Source organism: Equus asinus, chromosome 22 (assembly GCF_041296235.1).
Source record: "Equus asinus isolate D_3611 breed Donkey chromosome 22, EquAss-T2T_v2, whole genome shotgun sequence".
Lineage (NCBI taxonomy): Eukaryota > Metazoa > Chordata > Mammalia > Perissodactyla > Equidae > Equus > Equus asinus.
In genome coordinates this window covers 49,309,944-49,325,199 of record NC_091811.1, presented here as the reverse complement: position 1 = coordinate 49,325,199, position 15,256 = coordinate 49,309,944, and the positions used below count along the sequence as shown (strand labels likewise).

Below are 15,256 nucleotides of genomic sequence, written 5' to 3'. Positions count from 1 at the left end.
TTTAAAACAATGGCAAATCCATTCTCTGATATGAGTCTTAATGATCTATGTTTTCAAAATAACTCACCTCTGCAGATTGATGAACATAAAGCTTTCAGAGATGGAGCTGCCGCCGTGTACCAGTCCAGAATTTAACAGGAATGCTGCCTCCAGGAGTCACGCAATACAGGGCCCTGGAAACAAGAGCTCTGCGGCTGGCAGCAGAGAGGGCCTTGACCTTGATCCTATGGCAGGATGTAAGATTCCACTTGTTTTCAAATGCTGGGCCCTGCTTTGCTTGTGCTTATGGAAAAACATAGTTACAGCTTTAATGTTCTGGCCTTTGGTATAACACAGTATACTGTACTATAGAATCTTGTGAGAAATGCATGCTGCTTGGATAATGTTCATTTAATCTTGATTTTACTCTTTTTTTTTCTTTTTCCAGAAAACTTGAGACAAGAGTCAAGTATGAAAAGCTTTGAGTGCTGTCACTTCTTGAGGCCAAATGAACCCTGCATTCTAAGTCTTAACAATAGAGCAATCATTTGTCTCATAAACATTGAATAATTTTGGCTTTTTTTACCAGACGATAGCTTGATTGCATTGATAGTTTCTTGACCTAAGGAGCAAGGTGACAAAAGCAAAAATGGGCAAAGAAGAAAGCTCTCGGCTGAAAGATAAAGGCTAAAATATGTACGAAATTCACTGCTAGCCCCCGGTGAAGGTGCTACCAGGTTCTTACCCACAATTGGGGGTGGGGAGGTTGAGGAGGTGTCAGCCACCCAGGATGACGTAGAGAAAGTTGTGAGAGAGTGCTGTAGACATTTGCTGAAGAAAAGTGATCAAATACAGCCAACTTTAATACAAATGCATTCTTAAGTACACAATGTGAATTAATTATGTTCTTGAACATTTCACTAAAGTAGATATACTTGAACACCTTCTGTGCAGGCACGTGCTGGTAGGCACTGGGAATTCAATACTGAACAAGACTTCTGGTGTGTGCGTTCTAGTTAGAGAAGCTAACGAACAAGAAACTATTGACGCCACTGCTGAGTGGGGTGAGCACTACGGGAAATAGAGCGCTGTGATGGACCGTAACAGTACTCCTAGATCAAAGGGTCATGGAAGGCCTCTTAGGAGGGACTTGGAAGGTGAAGATGAAAGGATGAAGTTAGATATCCAAAGAACTAGGGATAGGGGATGTGGAACATTCCAGCAAGGAGAATGGCAAGTGCAAAGACTCAAGCTATAAGAGTTTGACATGTCATATGAAAAGAAAGAAGTCTTGCATGGTTGAAAGCATCAAGAGCAATGAAGAAAGTTCCAGAAGATAACATTGCAGGGGCAGGCAGAAGCCTGATCATGTAGGACAGCATAGGACATGGTAAGGATTTTATTCTGGGCTAATGGATTTTGGACTTTTTGAGCTCCAGAACTGTAAGAGAATAAATATGTGTTGTTTTAAGTCATCAAGTTGGTAATATTTGTTACAGCAGCTGTAGGACATTAATATACCTAGGAAGAAGATGGTCCCTGTCTGACCTACTCCAACTCGTTCGAGAGAAACAGGGCTATTAAATGATTAGTGGAATTTAATCCATAATATAGTGGATTCATCAGTGATTCAGTGTCTGGTCCTCAGCACGGTATATCTAAGAACGCATTCTCCTTGGTTCATTGGGTGTGATCAGATTAAAAGGATTAGTACATACTAACCTAACTCACAAGAGAGATATAAACCACAACACCAATTTATTGGTTTATTCATGAAAATAAACACTAAATGTGTCATCTTAGTCAGATCAGCAGCTAAATGCTGCCTGAACTTGCTTGGGAAACATAAAGCCAGAATGAAGGCAACTGGCTCATCCCGCCGGCTGATCTTACTCAGTCTCACAGCTGGCGCACTAATCTCCATGGGATTAGAATATTTACATTGGTCAGAGAGGTGCCCTCTCTCATGACTATGCTGGGACATTCTGGCAAATTCTAACTTGTAGGCACTGTCTTTCCTGAGTCCTCGAAGGTCACCATCATGCTGTCTTGGCAATATTCCTTCAGATCCGCTACAAGGATTAAACGTCAATTTCTATCATCTCCTTAGAGACTTGGGTTCCAGCCTCCCCAGGAACACATTTACAGGCCTCCTCTTCCTTCACTCACTGATTCATCCAAGAAACATTACTGAGTACTTACTAAGTGCCAGACATTGTGCTAGGTTTTCATACACAATGATAAGAAAGATAAAGGCTCTATTTTCCATGAATCTCACGGATTTCTAGCGGGTCAAGAGCTGCTGTGTATTTCTTCTGTAAATAGCTGCTCTCATCCATCTCTTGTGATTTCATGAACTTCATTTTTACAGGATAACCTTTCCTTACCCTTGTTGTCAAGTTCAAGGAAAGTCCAATTAAGGCCCTATAAACCAGTCAAATCAATTCAATGAAAAATCCTATTTGGACAGTTTTAGTCACATCCTATTTTGACTATTTTATCTAAGTATTAACATTTCACTAGTCTAGTGTGGCAAAGGGCCTAACATTTAAACAATCACAGTGATGTTAATCTTCCTACAAAGCAGAGAAGAGATGGCCACGGTCATCGGTCAGATTTGCATGGGAGGGGTCTGTGCCCTGGGTGTTCCCTTCCAACTCACATTGTCACTGGGTACAACTTACTTTTTTCTAATTTTCTCAAAACCAGAACTCAGGACTATTGAAGAAATCGTGAAGCCACAAGCATGCCATCACTCTAACTTACGTACATAATTCATTGCACATCTAACCAATAAACTTCCGGTTATGAAGCTATAGGAGTTTTTTGCCATCACTTCCATAGAAAGTCCATGTTCAGTAAACTTCCCTTCTTGGTTTGCTGTGGTATGAATCAGGCCTGTGGTTTAAAAGTTAATATAAACTAGTATAAACTAGGAAAGACTAGTGGAGGAGTGATGTTCTGTGTGACCTCGAAAACGTTACTCACCTCTCTTGGCCTTAGTATCCTTGTTTGTAAATGTTAATTAAATTTTATGTCTTTAGTTTTCCCAGTTCTAAAATTCCATGATTCTTCGAGAATCTCTGGAAAATATGATTACAAAAAAGTTAAAGTTCTTTCACTTCTTTGTAAGGAATCAGGTCCATTTTATGGAAACCTTCGGAATTCTTTTAGAGAAATTCCATTTTGAGGAGTTTATCAAGTAGATGCCGTAACTATTCAGCAGATACTGTCTTTGCTCTTATGAAGCTAATTGTTTAATAAAAGGGAAAGGCACCAATATGGAAACACACACAACTGCTTTTGAGAAACAATTGCTTTCTTTCAGTTTTATGTTTACAAAAAGACAAAGAGATTAGGGAGTGGGGAGGCAGGAATAATGCTTGCTAAGCCCCAGAGAGCAGAGGAAGAGGACATAAGCCAACAACAATGGGTCAGGCTGCTCTTCCTGCCATCATGGATAACAGCAATGCACAACAAGGAGTCCAAGCAAAGGCTTAGACCAAAGGCTTCAGTTAACAAGGGCGGTCTGCTTAGGGGAAGTCAGATGATCCATCCAGTGCGTGAGTGTGAGGAGGAAAAAGGCCCAAGTCAGTCTATTGAAACCTTGGCTTTGGGTGGCCTGGGGCCCTTCTCCTGAAAGGTCTGGGCTGCCTCCAGGGCCCATACGGGCCACGGGGCGAATACTGGGGAAACCCCCTATGAACCACAGGGGCCCGCTGCCGATGATAACGGGGTGTGGGGAAAGGCGGCACAGGTGGCTGGGGACCTAACATAAAGTCAGTTTCGAAGGGGACATCTGAATGGAAATGGCTTAAGGAGAATTGATCCGGACGGTCTGAGGACAAACAGGCATCTTGGGGACAGAGGAGAAACTGGGGCATGGGTTGGTGAAAGCGGATGGGAGGAGGCTGTCGGGGCAGGAGTGGGAGCAGGGGTGGGCGAGGAGATGGGAGCGGGAGCAGGGGGTAGCACGTGCGAGGAGGCAAGGGTCCAGGCAGAGATAAGGTCCGTTGACCTCTGCGGGCCAGGGGCTGCCTCTCAGCTCCCTGGCCACGCTCTCCTCTTGCAGGGCCGTCCTTGATCCACCTGCCCACTGGGTCGCGTTGGGGCAGCTCCACCCCCCAGGCGTCGGCCACGTGGGCCAGCAGCAGCTGGGAGAGCTGTCGGTGCGCATACTCGTCCCAGTGCACCCCGTCTCGCTGCAGGTGATGCTGCTGCGCACGGCGGAAGTGGAAATGCAAGTCCAGCACGTCGAAGCCGTGGTTCTTGGCCTCCACGGAGCTATAGAAATTGGCTTCGACCACCCTGAATTTCAGGGCGTTGGTCCAGGGTTGGGGCTCGGGCGGGAGAAAGCCGGCGGAGAGTTTGTCGCCAAGCGGCATGGCTGTGTTCCACACCATGAGGCACGACTCGGGCAGCATCTGGTCCAGGTGCCCAAACAGCCTCGTCAGGTTCTCCAGGTAGCTCGACCACGAGTGCTCACCGTACCTGGAGATGTCCCAGAGGCAGGAGTTCATGATGATCACGTCTGGGAAGTGCTCGCCCGACTGCAGCTGTTGCAAGATGGCCTTGAGGTAGTCGGAGTACACGCGCGTGAGGAAGTAGAAGCGCACCAGATGGTGGCCGGAGCAGAACTGGCGGACCTCGCGGTACTCGATGCCGTTGTGCATGGGGCCCAGCTGGCCTCCCTCCAAGAGAATGTCCTGTTCGAAGCTCTCCTCCCCCTTGGCCTTGAGCTGGCTGGGCGTGAGCAGGCAGTCCTTCTGCAGCAGGAGCACCAGGTCCTTGTACACGGCCCTGTGGACAGAGTCCCCCAGGATGACCACGAACTTGTTGTGGAGCAGCTGCCGCACTTCGGAAGCCCGCAGGTGGACCATGACGCCCAGGACGTGCGGCCTAGCCCTTTTCTTTGCACGCGGTGGGTCCGTGGATTGCTAGGACAGAAGGAGAGAGGGGCTGGAGGGCATCCACCCGGGGCAGGCCTGGCGTGGGGAGGGCTCAGGAAGGAAATGGAGCTTTGGCCTGGGCCGCCCACAGGGCGGGGCTGCACCACCTTAAGCCTGGGAAGAAGGGAGCCTGGAGCTACAAGTCCTGGCCTGACCTCAGTTTAGCAGGAGGTCAAGCATGAGACTTGACCTCTGAACCGCTTGCGGCTCCTCTAGCAGGCCCAGGTTCCACTTGGCCAGAAGGGGCCAACTCTGCCCTGCCCTCCTTGGGCTAGAGGTGCAACCTGTCCCACCACTGGCCTGGGGGCAGTCCAGACTCCTGACGCCTGGAGAATGGTTAGGCGAACTTTGCAGCTGCTAAATAATGAAGACTGTGAGTAAGCAAGAACATGGAGAATGTGATATCATGTGAAGCTGAAGACGTTACATACCACAGGTGTGCCCCATATCCCTGAAACTATATAAAAGAGAGATGCATGGATAACGCTGCAAGATATGCAAAAACAAAGCTTTTAGAAGGACAGTAGGATTATGGATGACTTGTGTCCCCTCCTTTTTTGTAAATATACTTTATATAGTCATATTACTTTTGATAACTTTAAAAGAATTAAATGAAATGGAATTACATAATGGAAGAGTACGCGTACCAGGTCAGAAAACATTAAAAAACAGATTTCTTTAACGAGGAAGCAGCTGTTTCTTATCAATAGGACTTGTAAAAAGTACATAATTCACATTCTCAAATTTACATTTGTTTCCCATTTGAAGGAGATCAGAATATGCCACCCAAAAATATACCACTTTGGCATAAGGATTATTTTGAGCTGAAGGCCACTGAGAATGAATAGATAAAGAGTTCTCTGCTCTCCCCTGTGTACCTGAAAGCAGAGCCTGAGTTTCTCTTTGAGGAAGATACTCCTTCCCCCACCAGGGAGAGAGGAGTCAAAGAAGACAAGGAGTTGTCAACACTGAGGTGAGTCTGCATAAACAGACCGTACTAAAATAAAAACAGCCCTTATTTTCCATTGGTTGCCCCGTATATTTCCTAGTCACTTCCCCACAATTTATCACCCCTTGAAGCTCCTACCCTTTGTCCTTTGTTAAAATGGTATAAAACCCACTGAGTCTAACTGCTTCTTTGAGTGTCATTTGTTTTCTGTGAACTCTCAGGCATGTAAATATTAATGAAAATTGTGTGCCTTTTCTCCTATTAATCTGTCTTTTGTTAGTTTTATTCACATGGCCCCAGACACAGAACCTAAGAGAGGAGAAGAAAAGTTTTTCCCTCCCAGGCACATTGAATAAAATGTTCAAAGTTGTGACACTCATCGTCAAAACTTCAGATGGAGTTTATTTCAATCTGCTATTTACAACCACAGCCACTAAGGAATAAGGTAGAAACACACTTCAATACCCAACTAATCTCAGATGGGGACGAACCTGGCAGCCACTTCCTCCACTTACACAGAAGCCATTAGAATCCACTGTGGCTTGATATCTGTAGGCTTTATGCATTAGTAAACATTTTAATAGGTGTGGGGGGATAGCTATTATTAAATTACACGTTCCATTTTTAAAAACTATACTGTTTGTGGCTTTAAATGGGTACAAGTACAAAAATAAACACATGAAAACGGGTAGAAGGGAAAAGAATTACCCTAAAAGAACAGTTGAAAATACTGGCCTGTTTTCCCCCAAAGAACCTTCATTCGCCTGTTTTTGCTATCAGAAAAAAAAGCTTAAAAACAGGATGTAGCTCATTGTGGTGCAACAAAAGAAAACATAGTTTAAGTAAGCTCCAAATCCCTTCGGGGCTTAGCATGTTCATTTGTCTACATTTATTCATCCAACTCACACTTATTAAGCACCTACTGGATGCTCCACTTGGGGGATATAAAAATGAGTAAAACCTGGTCTCGCCCTCAGGAGCAGATCAGAAGTATGCGTTGATGAGTGTAATACAAAGTAGAGAGCTAAGCATAGGAAGATAGCGTGAACAGGTGCTGCCGACTTCCAGGGGGCGATGTCAACAGTAATCCTCTACCCCAGAACCGAGGCTCCAAAGTGCCAAGTGAAGGGGGACACCTTTTCCCAGGGTGTTTCCAGGGCTCCCGTGCTCTGTGTGCCCCCTCTGGGCTGGCACTCTGCTCGTATTCTGTCCCTCGTCCCCCAGGGTACTGAACATCATCCGCTTCCATTAGTCTCTCCCTGAAGTAGGTAGATCTGATAACCTAGTGCTGTCTCCTTCAGCGGGACTTGGTTTCCCCGGCCTGATGCATTCCTTCTCTGGGTGCGAAGTGCCTTCCACCTGGACTCACACATGTGAGGCAAATCCACCACTTAAAAGCTGAGGGAAATGGAGGCACTTGAGTGTACTGGTGAAGAGCACTGCTTTTGGAGGCACGCTATCTGGGTTTGAATCCAAACTCTTCTATTTGCTAGCTCTTTGTCCTTGGGCAAGTTATTCAGCCTTTCTCTGCCTTCATTTTCCCCATCTGCAAAATGGGACTTTTAGTACCTACTTCATAGAGGTGATGTGAGGACAATGCCTGACAAGTAGTTGGCACAGATAGGAGTTACTACTACGACTGAGCAAGTTTCAGAACACCAGGTTAGTCATCTGTAAAAGAGGGGTTACAATATTTGTGCTGCCTGTCTAGCAGGGTTCTGTGAAGATCAAATGAGATGATGCAAGTGAAAGATATTGAATAAAACAAAATTAACGTTTATTGAACAGCTACTGGATGCCAGGTGGTTTACAAACGTTATCCTATTTATGAGATAATTCTTATTATTCCCATTGTATAGGGATGGATGGTGACGTGATGGAGGTAAGATTTAAAACCACGGCCGCCAAAATCCATCTCTGTAGGAGGCATCCTTCAGAGCAGAACCGCCTGCAGGCCAGTCTCAATCCAGAATTGTGGCTCATGTGAGGGAGATATTTGGGGACAAGATAGGAGACAGTTGGGGACATTCAATGTGCCTTTATGCAGAAGTGATACTGGCTCAACACAGGGTTGATATCAGGGAAGCCATATCATAGAAAAGAAATCATATTGTCACTTTGAATGACCTCTGCCTAACTAACCCAGCTGCTATCAGAGGCAAGCAACCATCTACTCTGCCTGCCCAGGGGAGGTGGTCCATGTGGACTCAGTGGGGGGAGGGCTGTGAGCGACAGTGTATACTCATCCCATACTTTAATCTCAAGCAAGAGACATGAAAACATTAAAAGACCTGGATTTTAGGATAAACCAAAACAAAATTCTACAAACTCCCAGGTTTGACCGTGTTTGAGGAATTCTGGCTGCCGTGTATCCTGACCAGTGAACTTAACCCACACAGAGGCTGCTCTGAGACTCGAAGCCAAAACGGGGCAGAAGTGTCCACCTAAGAATTTCTTATTGTTCTTCTGCAGTGGAACATGCAGATAAGACTTCGGGAAAGAAGGGAGAGCGAAATGACTGGGAAGAATTCCAGTTAGAAGCTGAAACTGAAAGGAAATTCATGAAATTCTCGATAAAGAGCATCGCAACTGTAGCAGGATTAACAAATCAGATCCTCAGGACTGTCATTGTGGGAAATGATCGTTTAAATTAAGATGTCAAGCATTAAAAACTAAACCCAACAAAAACAAAGGGACTTTTTTTTAGGGGAGTTGAATGAAGAATAATTCAGAGAGCTAAATCTTCTCTGACGTAAAAAAAAAAAAGTTGGTAAGTTTCATTTTCAAAGCTCTTTGTATCTATAAAAATGAAACAAAAAAGGGATTTGAAAACAGGCAGATCAGTCTTTTTAGCTGGGGCTTCTTTCTTGGCTTCAAATGTGCTAAACTCACTTACTGGTTTTGGCAGCTATTTTACAGATGGATTCATGCATCCATTCATTCATTCATTCAGTAAGGATCATTGAGAACCAGATATTATGCTAGATGCAAGGAGTGTATAACAAGGCAGTCTCATTTCTCAAGAGGAGGGGTAAGGAAATGGACATGTAAATATCAAAGGCACTGGCAACTAGAATCCATGTACATAAATGAGGCACCAAAGCCATTTGGGAGAGTCATGCGGGAGGGAGGAGGTATACGATGATCATTGCAATCTGTGATTCCAAATGTAAACTGGTTTTAAAAAAGAGTTTCATGATTTATTCCTCAAATCGTAATGATAAGTAGTTCCATGCTTTCCTGTTTGCAAAGTAAAACTTGGGCTTTGGCTAAAGCTCTGACAGCAATATGCATTAATAATGGCTACTACTATAATAAATTGCTTTTGAGTATCTTGCTTAGATTTCTCTGTTTGGGGATAATTAATTTTTTAATAGCTTCATAAGCCGTGATTTATAAATCATTGACTTTTGCTTTATAACTATCGCAAACCAAACATACAGCATGTATTTTTCATTAATCAAAGTGTTGCAGAAATTGTTAAATTTTTTCTTTTCTTATTGATCTTTAGTTACAGGAAGAGTGACGCAGAAATAGGCTGGTTGCTCCAGAGACCCTGCAGAGAGGTCTTAAATCACAAAAGTAATCACCAACAATTAGGGTGTTGTTTTGATTAGTTGAAGGAAGTATTTGTAACTAGTTTAGGTAACTAGTTTAGAAGTTTCTTGCATATGATTAACCATCTTAATGCAACATGATACTGGGAATATAAATATTTCATTTCCTTCTAACTGCATTTTTGGTGATGAAATCAGTGTTTTGAACTTTCCAAGATCCCCTTAAATTTTAAGGGAATAAATGGTAGAAATAGGAAAATAATTATTTTTCATGAACTCACCTCTACAACTTATCTATTTGCTTAGCTTTCTCAGTGGAATTTAAAATTCTCAAAAATTAAATTGCGTGCCATATAAAGTTTTCAAAGAAAAAATAAATGCAAACAATTCCAACTTCTCTTTGGGAAACCTTAAGGAATGGCCTGGGGATTGGGCTTCTCAAAAGATTCATCATTTGATTTGGGGTTACCAGTCAGCATCCCTTCCTCTGTATAATATGAAAATGGGGAAAATAATGCAGGCCTTCTATTTTTAAAAGTCGTTTTAGGAGTAAATTTTTAAAAGTACACAGAAGTACTGTGAGATACTATGGTAAATAATGCAACAGAAAAATTATTTCCGAAAGAGTCATTGGAAAGACTGGTTCTCATCCTTACCCCCAATAACCTCACCTCTAAAACAGGCCTCAGCTCTGCAGCCCATTAATTAATTCAAGAAAAATTTAGAACACCTCTCTCTATCTATTTCCTTAGCAAAGGTAGTTTAAACAATGGTTCAAGACCATAATGTGGAAGCTTGTCATAGGCAATGCATGATTGAAATCATATTTTTGTTTATATGAATTGCTTTGATCTTTTCATTGTGTGACGGTTGTCATTCTGCAAATTTGACTCACATCCCCCAAAAAACACTGATTCCTCTACCCCATCCCTGCATCACCCAATGCTACCCCGGGGTCCGTGTTTCTAACTTGGCTATTTTGGTTAGTCCTGACTCACCACGTCTAACAGCGCTGATACATGTGACGTAAACGGAACATTGAAACTTGGATTGTGATCTTCACGCTGGGCTCCACGTAAGCACAAGTCTTCCTCATGGAGGCAGGAATCACTGCAGACATGTTCAGTTTGTATCTTACCTTCTCTACCGGGCCACAGTCTTAAATTTGTGATTCTTTTGCAATAAAATATCAATGGAAGAATTTCACACACTTTACGAATCTGAAAATTACCAAGTTTAAAAATCCTTGAAGCATATTTTTCCTATAGTAGTAGTCTAATATAAAAATTTCCTATGGATTATAGAAAGAAATGGATTATAGAAAGAAATTCAGGGGACATCCTCTGTGAATGAAGTGGGGGTTCGTAACACCTGATATGCAGATACTAATTCTATAAAAACAAAAGCCAAACTATGAAGCCTTTACTCTAATAGCCTTATTATTTTAAAAAAACATCTATTTTACAAAAGGATCTTCTAAAGTATAAAATCAGAGCAATTCATATAAACAAAAATATGATTTCGACTTCCACATTATGGTCTCGAACCTTGTTTAAACTACATTTGCTAACTTCCTACCGATTACTCCTCTGACTTGAATGAGAGATCCCGGAAGGCAGTGACCTGACTTTCACTTCCAGATGATGAAGTCAGACGTGGACTCTGGCCCCGAACAGCTGTGTGCTCCTGGGCTCGCTGCCCACGGTTCTGAGCTGTAGTTTCCTCTGGTGTCAAACAAGGGCAATCTCACCTACCTCGCTGAGCAATAGTGAAAATGAAGAGATCATGTCAATGTCTATCGAGGGCCTAGCACGGTGCCTGCCGTGCTTGAGACCCCTTTAAACTCAGGCACGGCAACCCCTCCCCTCTGAGACTCTAGAGAAAACAGGAGCCTGCAGACAGCACCTAGCTCTGGTTCCCTCCCTCCGACTTTCAAGCCCACAGTCCCCTTGCCTCCCTCCCGCTGGGGCAGAACTGTACCTCCTCAGACGTAAAAGTAATCGTCAGCTCAGGTGGCCCGTCCTGTCCTCCTACCTCCTCAGGAATTTTGCTCCAGGAGGGCCCCCGGGAGGGGATAATTATGCATTCTACTTTTTCTTCACTCTCCTTTGGCTGGCCCCTTCCTTTAAGCATTAAAGGCATTCTAGTTTCTTGCTTTAAAAAAGAAAGGAAACTTCTTTGACTCCACCTCCAGGACAGTGGTATCTTTTGCCTCCCCTTCAAGGCCACTTTGTAAAAAGAGTTGTTTGCACTGGCTGTGTCTGAGTCCTTACCTCCCACTCACTCCTCCTTTTACTTTAATTTGGCTTCCAACTCCAGCAAACCGAAGAAATGTTTGTCAGTAAATCACCAGTGATTTCCTTGTTGCTCCTTTCAGTGGCCACTTCTCAGTCCTTATCGCCTCCGCCGATTCCCAGCTTCTTGGGACTAGGGGACCGTAGATTACTCCTCTCTGAAAAAATGCCCCAGCGTCTGACACCCTTGCCTCCTGTCTCACCTCCCCCAATATCCTTTGTGACTTTCTCTTTCTCTGGCAATTCCCCAAATGTTGGTCTTTCTCAAGGCCCACTAATCGGCTCCTTTCTTCTTTTCTTCAACATTCTTTCCCTTGGTAAATTCATCCACTCCTGGCACCAGTCAATAAGGTGATCATATGTCCCTTTTGCCCCTAACTGTTGTGATTTACCCCTGTTTTCCCAGGATAATTATTAATAGTGCCTCTACCCCCTAAAAATGTCCCAGTTTGGATGGAAACAAATTCTACGGCTCCTTATCAATTACCATTTGTATGCAGATGACTCCGAATTGAGGCAATAAAGCCCAGTGGCTGAGAGGGTGGGCCCCGGAGTCAGCGCCCTGGGTTTGCATCCTGCTCCACCACTTACTAGCCTCCGAGACTCAGGGAAGATTAAGTAATCTCTCTGCACTTCAGAATCCTCATCAACAAAACGGAAATAATACTATGGATTTCTTAAGAAGTGAGGGTTAAATGAACATATGGAAAGTCATCAGCATGAGGTCTGCGACGTTTTTAAGTGCTGGATCAATTTAGCTAGCCCCAACTTGTCTCCTGAGTTCCAGACATATTCAGGTGTGTAGAATAAAGTTCCAAGGGTGGGGGAGGGGCACGGAGTAATTTAGTCTGTGTGGGCCTCTTATCATTTCCAAATTCTCTAGACGCCTATTTATCTTCCCATCAAACGGTGACTGAATTCCTAAGATAATTCTCTTATGACCTTTGAACAGTCTCTCTAAATAAATATTGACCATCCATGGGGATGATGGCAGCATATTCTCACTGCATTTTCAGAGAGCTGCTTTATAATTTCTGCTTGAAACGTTGGCTGAGGATAACCAGGTGGGAATAAACTACTTCTGCAGTGCTCAGATCAAGGCATTTTTATTTTTCGTGACCATGGCTGTTTCCACTATTCCTAAAACATCAAAATCCTTGTGTAATAGTCTCATTATAGAATAGCTCAACTATTTCTTGGCAATGAAAAAATTAGATAATTCTTGAGAATATATTTTGGGGAGGAGGATGTTGCAATACATTTTGGGAAGCTGAGCACAGTGACCAGTTTCAGCTCTGTTTTAGATTTTGTGGTTAACTTTTTTACTTTCCATAAAAATTTCTCTTCACCCTTAAGAAAGTGTGTCTTACTTTGATTGAAACACTTTCTGAAACAGTATAGTTTTTATTTTATATGTGTTTTCTCACATAAAATTTTACCTACTTTTTTTTTGCATGAGGAAGATTTTCCCTGAACTAACATCTGTGCCCATCTTCCTCTATTTTGTATGTGGGATGCCACCACAGCGTAGCTTGACAAGTGGTGTGTGGGTCCATGCCAGGGATCCCAGCCCGTGAACCCTGGGCTGCTGAAGCAGAGTGCGTGAACTTAACCCCTACCTCACCAAGCCAGCCCCTATTATCTACCTTTTTAAATTTCATATCTTCACTTTGATTTGATATGCTGGCATCACTCCAATGTTTTGCATTTATAAGCTTTATTTTTTAACCTAGGATATGATCCTTCCTTCTGTGCATCTCCCGAAAGCCTGTGGATGAGTAATAAGAGCCTGTGTGTACCCAGAGGGCTTTTTCTCACCTCTTCAAGTTTGCTCTGTGACTCAGCCTTGAAGGTTCCCTAAGGCCTGCCTCTACTGAAATTCTGTTCCTTCTTTAAGATCCTGTTCAAAAGGCAATTCTGTCTGAGAGCCTTCCCTATTTTCTCAGGCAGAAGAATCTCCTTCCTCTGACGGACGCCCCTAGCAGTTGGTTGGGTTTTGTATTATAATTAACTGCCGTGTGCCTTTCTGCCTCCTTCCATCCTACCTCCTGATGGCAGAGGTGGGGCTCACCTTTCTTTGTACCCCTCCCGGCTCAATGCCTTATGCGTTATAGTTAGCATCCATTGAGCATTTACTCTGTGCCAGGCCTATTCTCACAACCTAGTGAGATAGGAACTATTATCATCTCCATTTTATGGATGAATAAACTGAGGCTTGGAGAGGTTACATAAATCGCCCAAGGTTGTTCAGCGGGTGGAAGGCAGAACCGGTCTGTTATTGACAGTGAATCTTGCAATCAATTAGATAAGCTTAAGGTTTTGTCTTGTTTCTTTAGGAAGAAATACGGCTCCAGAGCCTGAGCTTTTAACCTCAGCTATAAATATTTGTTGAAAGTAAGAGGAAAAAATCGTCCTATCCAGAAAAAAAATATTTGCATGTAGTTTTCCTTTTTATTCTCTGTTGAAAAACGTAACAAAGCAATGTTTTGTGCACAGCTTTTAATTTTTCCATGAGAAAACAGCAGGTGTGAAGTCAGCTTAGCTCCATTTTCATCCCTCTGATAGTTAGCTATTGCTCTTAATGAGTCAACAGAAAACAGTGCCACGCTAAAGCTACATTTGTGTTTCAAAACTTTTTATCCTTATGCTGACTACTCTAGATTCTAACCAATGGTTGAATAAGGAAGGGCGCTGGGGAGCTAAGGATGACTAAGTTGCTTTCAACTGATGAACAGGTTGAATTCTGAAAATTGTCTCCGGGAATGGCCATAAAAGCCCATTTAACCAGTGACCTGACTGTTAGGCCGAGTCAGCAGGCTGGGGTTTCTGCCACTTCCACTTCCGTTTTCATCCTTTAAATGGTAGAAATCGCCTTTATGCTCCTCTTAGGAGATTACACAAAAGAGCTTTGAAAATGGATCTTTTTTTTTTTTTGAGGAAGACTAGCTCTGAGCTAACATCTGCTGTCAATCCTCCTCTTTTTGCTAAAGAAGATAGGCCCTGAGCTAACATCTATGCCCATCTTCCTCTATTTTATATGTGGGACACCTGCCACAGTGTGGCTTGATAAGCCGTGGGTTATGTCCACGCCCAGGAATCGAACTGGCAAACCCCAGACCACTGAAGCAGAGCTCACGAACTTAACTGCTGTGCCACCCAGCTGACCTCAAAAATGGATATTATTTTATCATTGTTATTATTATTATTACCAGTGTAGTATCTGAATGCTAAGTGCAATAGTGTTTCTACATGGGAAAAAAGTTTTTGAATTAAAAATGGGGTTCTAAGAGCCAGTCTCTGTCTTCCTTGCTCCCTACCCACACCATTGCCTAGATGGATCTGGAAGACCTGCGTTCCCACTGCTGTGCCTGTTGGCAGAGGGACCGAGGATTTCCCCAGTTTCAAGGCCTATGGCCAAGGTCCCGGAGGTGAGGAAGCTGAGAAAACAAGAATCTATGCTGGAGAAATGAACACACGAAATAACTTCTAACTTTCCCAAGTCATGCTTTCCTCTCTGCAGCTCTAAGT

At 43.4% G+C, this 15,256-nt stretch overlaps 1 protein-coding gene across 18 annotated transcripts in view; it reads right to left on the bottom strand.

The window, feature by feature from the left end:
- Positions 1–15,256, bottom strand: part of PCED1B (PC-esterase domain containing 1B) — a 34,467-nt gene that overhangs the window by 7,902 nt on the left and 11,309 nt on the right. For 2 of the 18 annotated variants that reach the window (XR_011496850.1, XR_011496843.1), the window contains exons 2-3: positions 2,968–3,062; positions 68–282 (exon numbers count right to left, since the gene is read on the bottom strand). Coding sequence is in view for 4 of the 18 variants with exons in the window: in XM_044756150.2 (XP_044612085.2) it covers positions 3,576–4,916; positions 11,415–11,576 (1,503 nt within the window). In the remaining 14 variants the exon portion in view is untranslated. The other 16 variants (XR_011496847.1, XR_011496838.1, XR_011496851.1 and 13 more) reach the window with 13 other exon arrangements.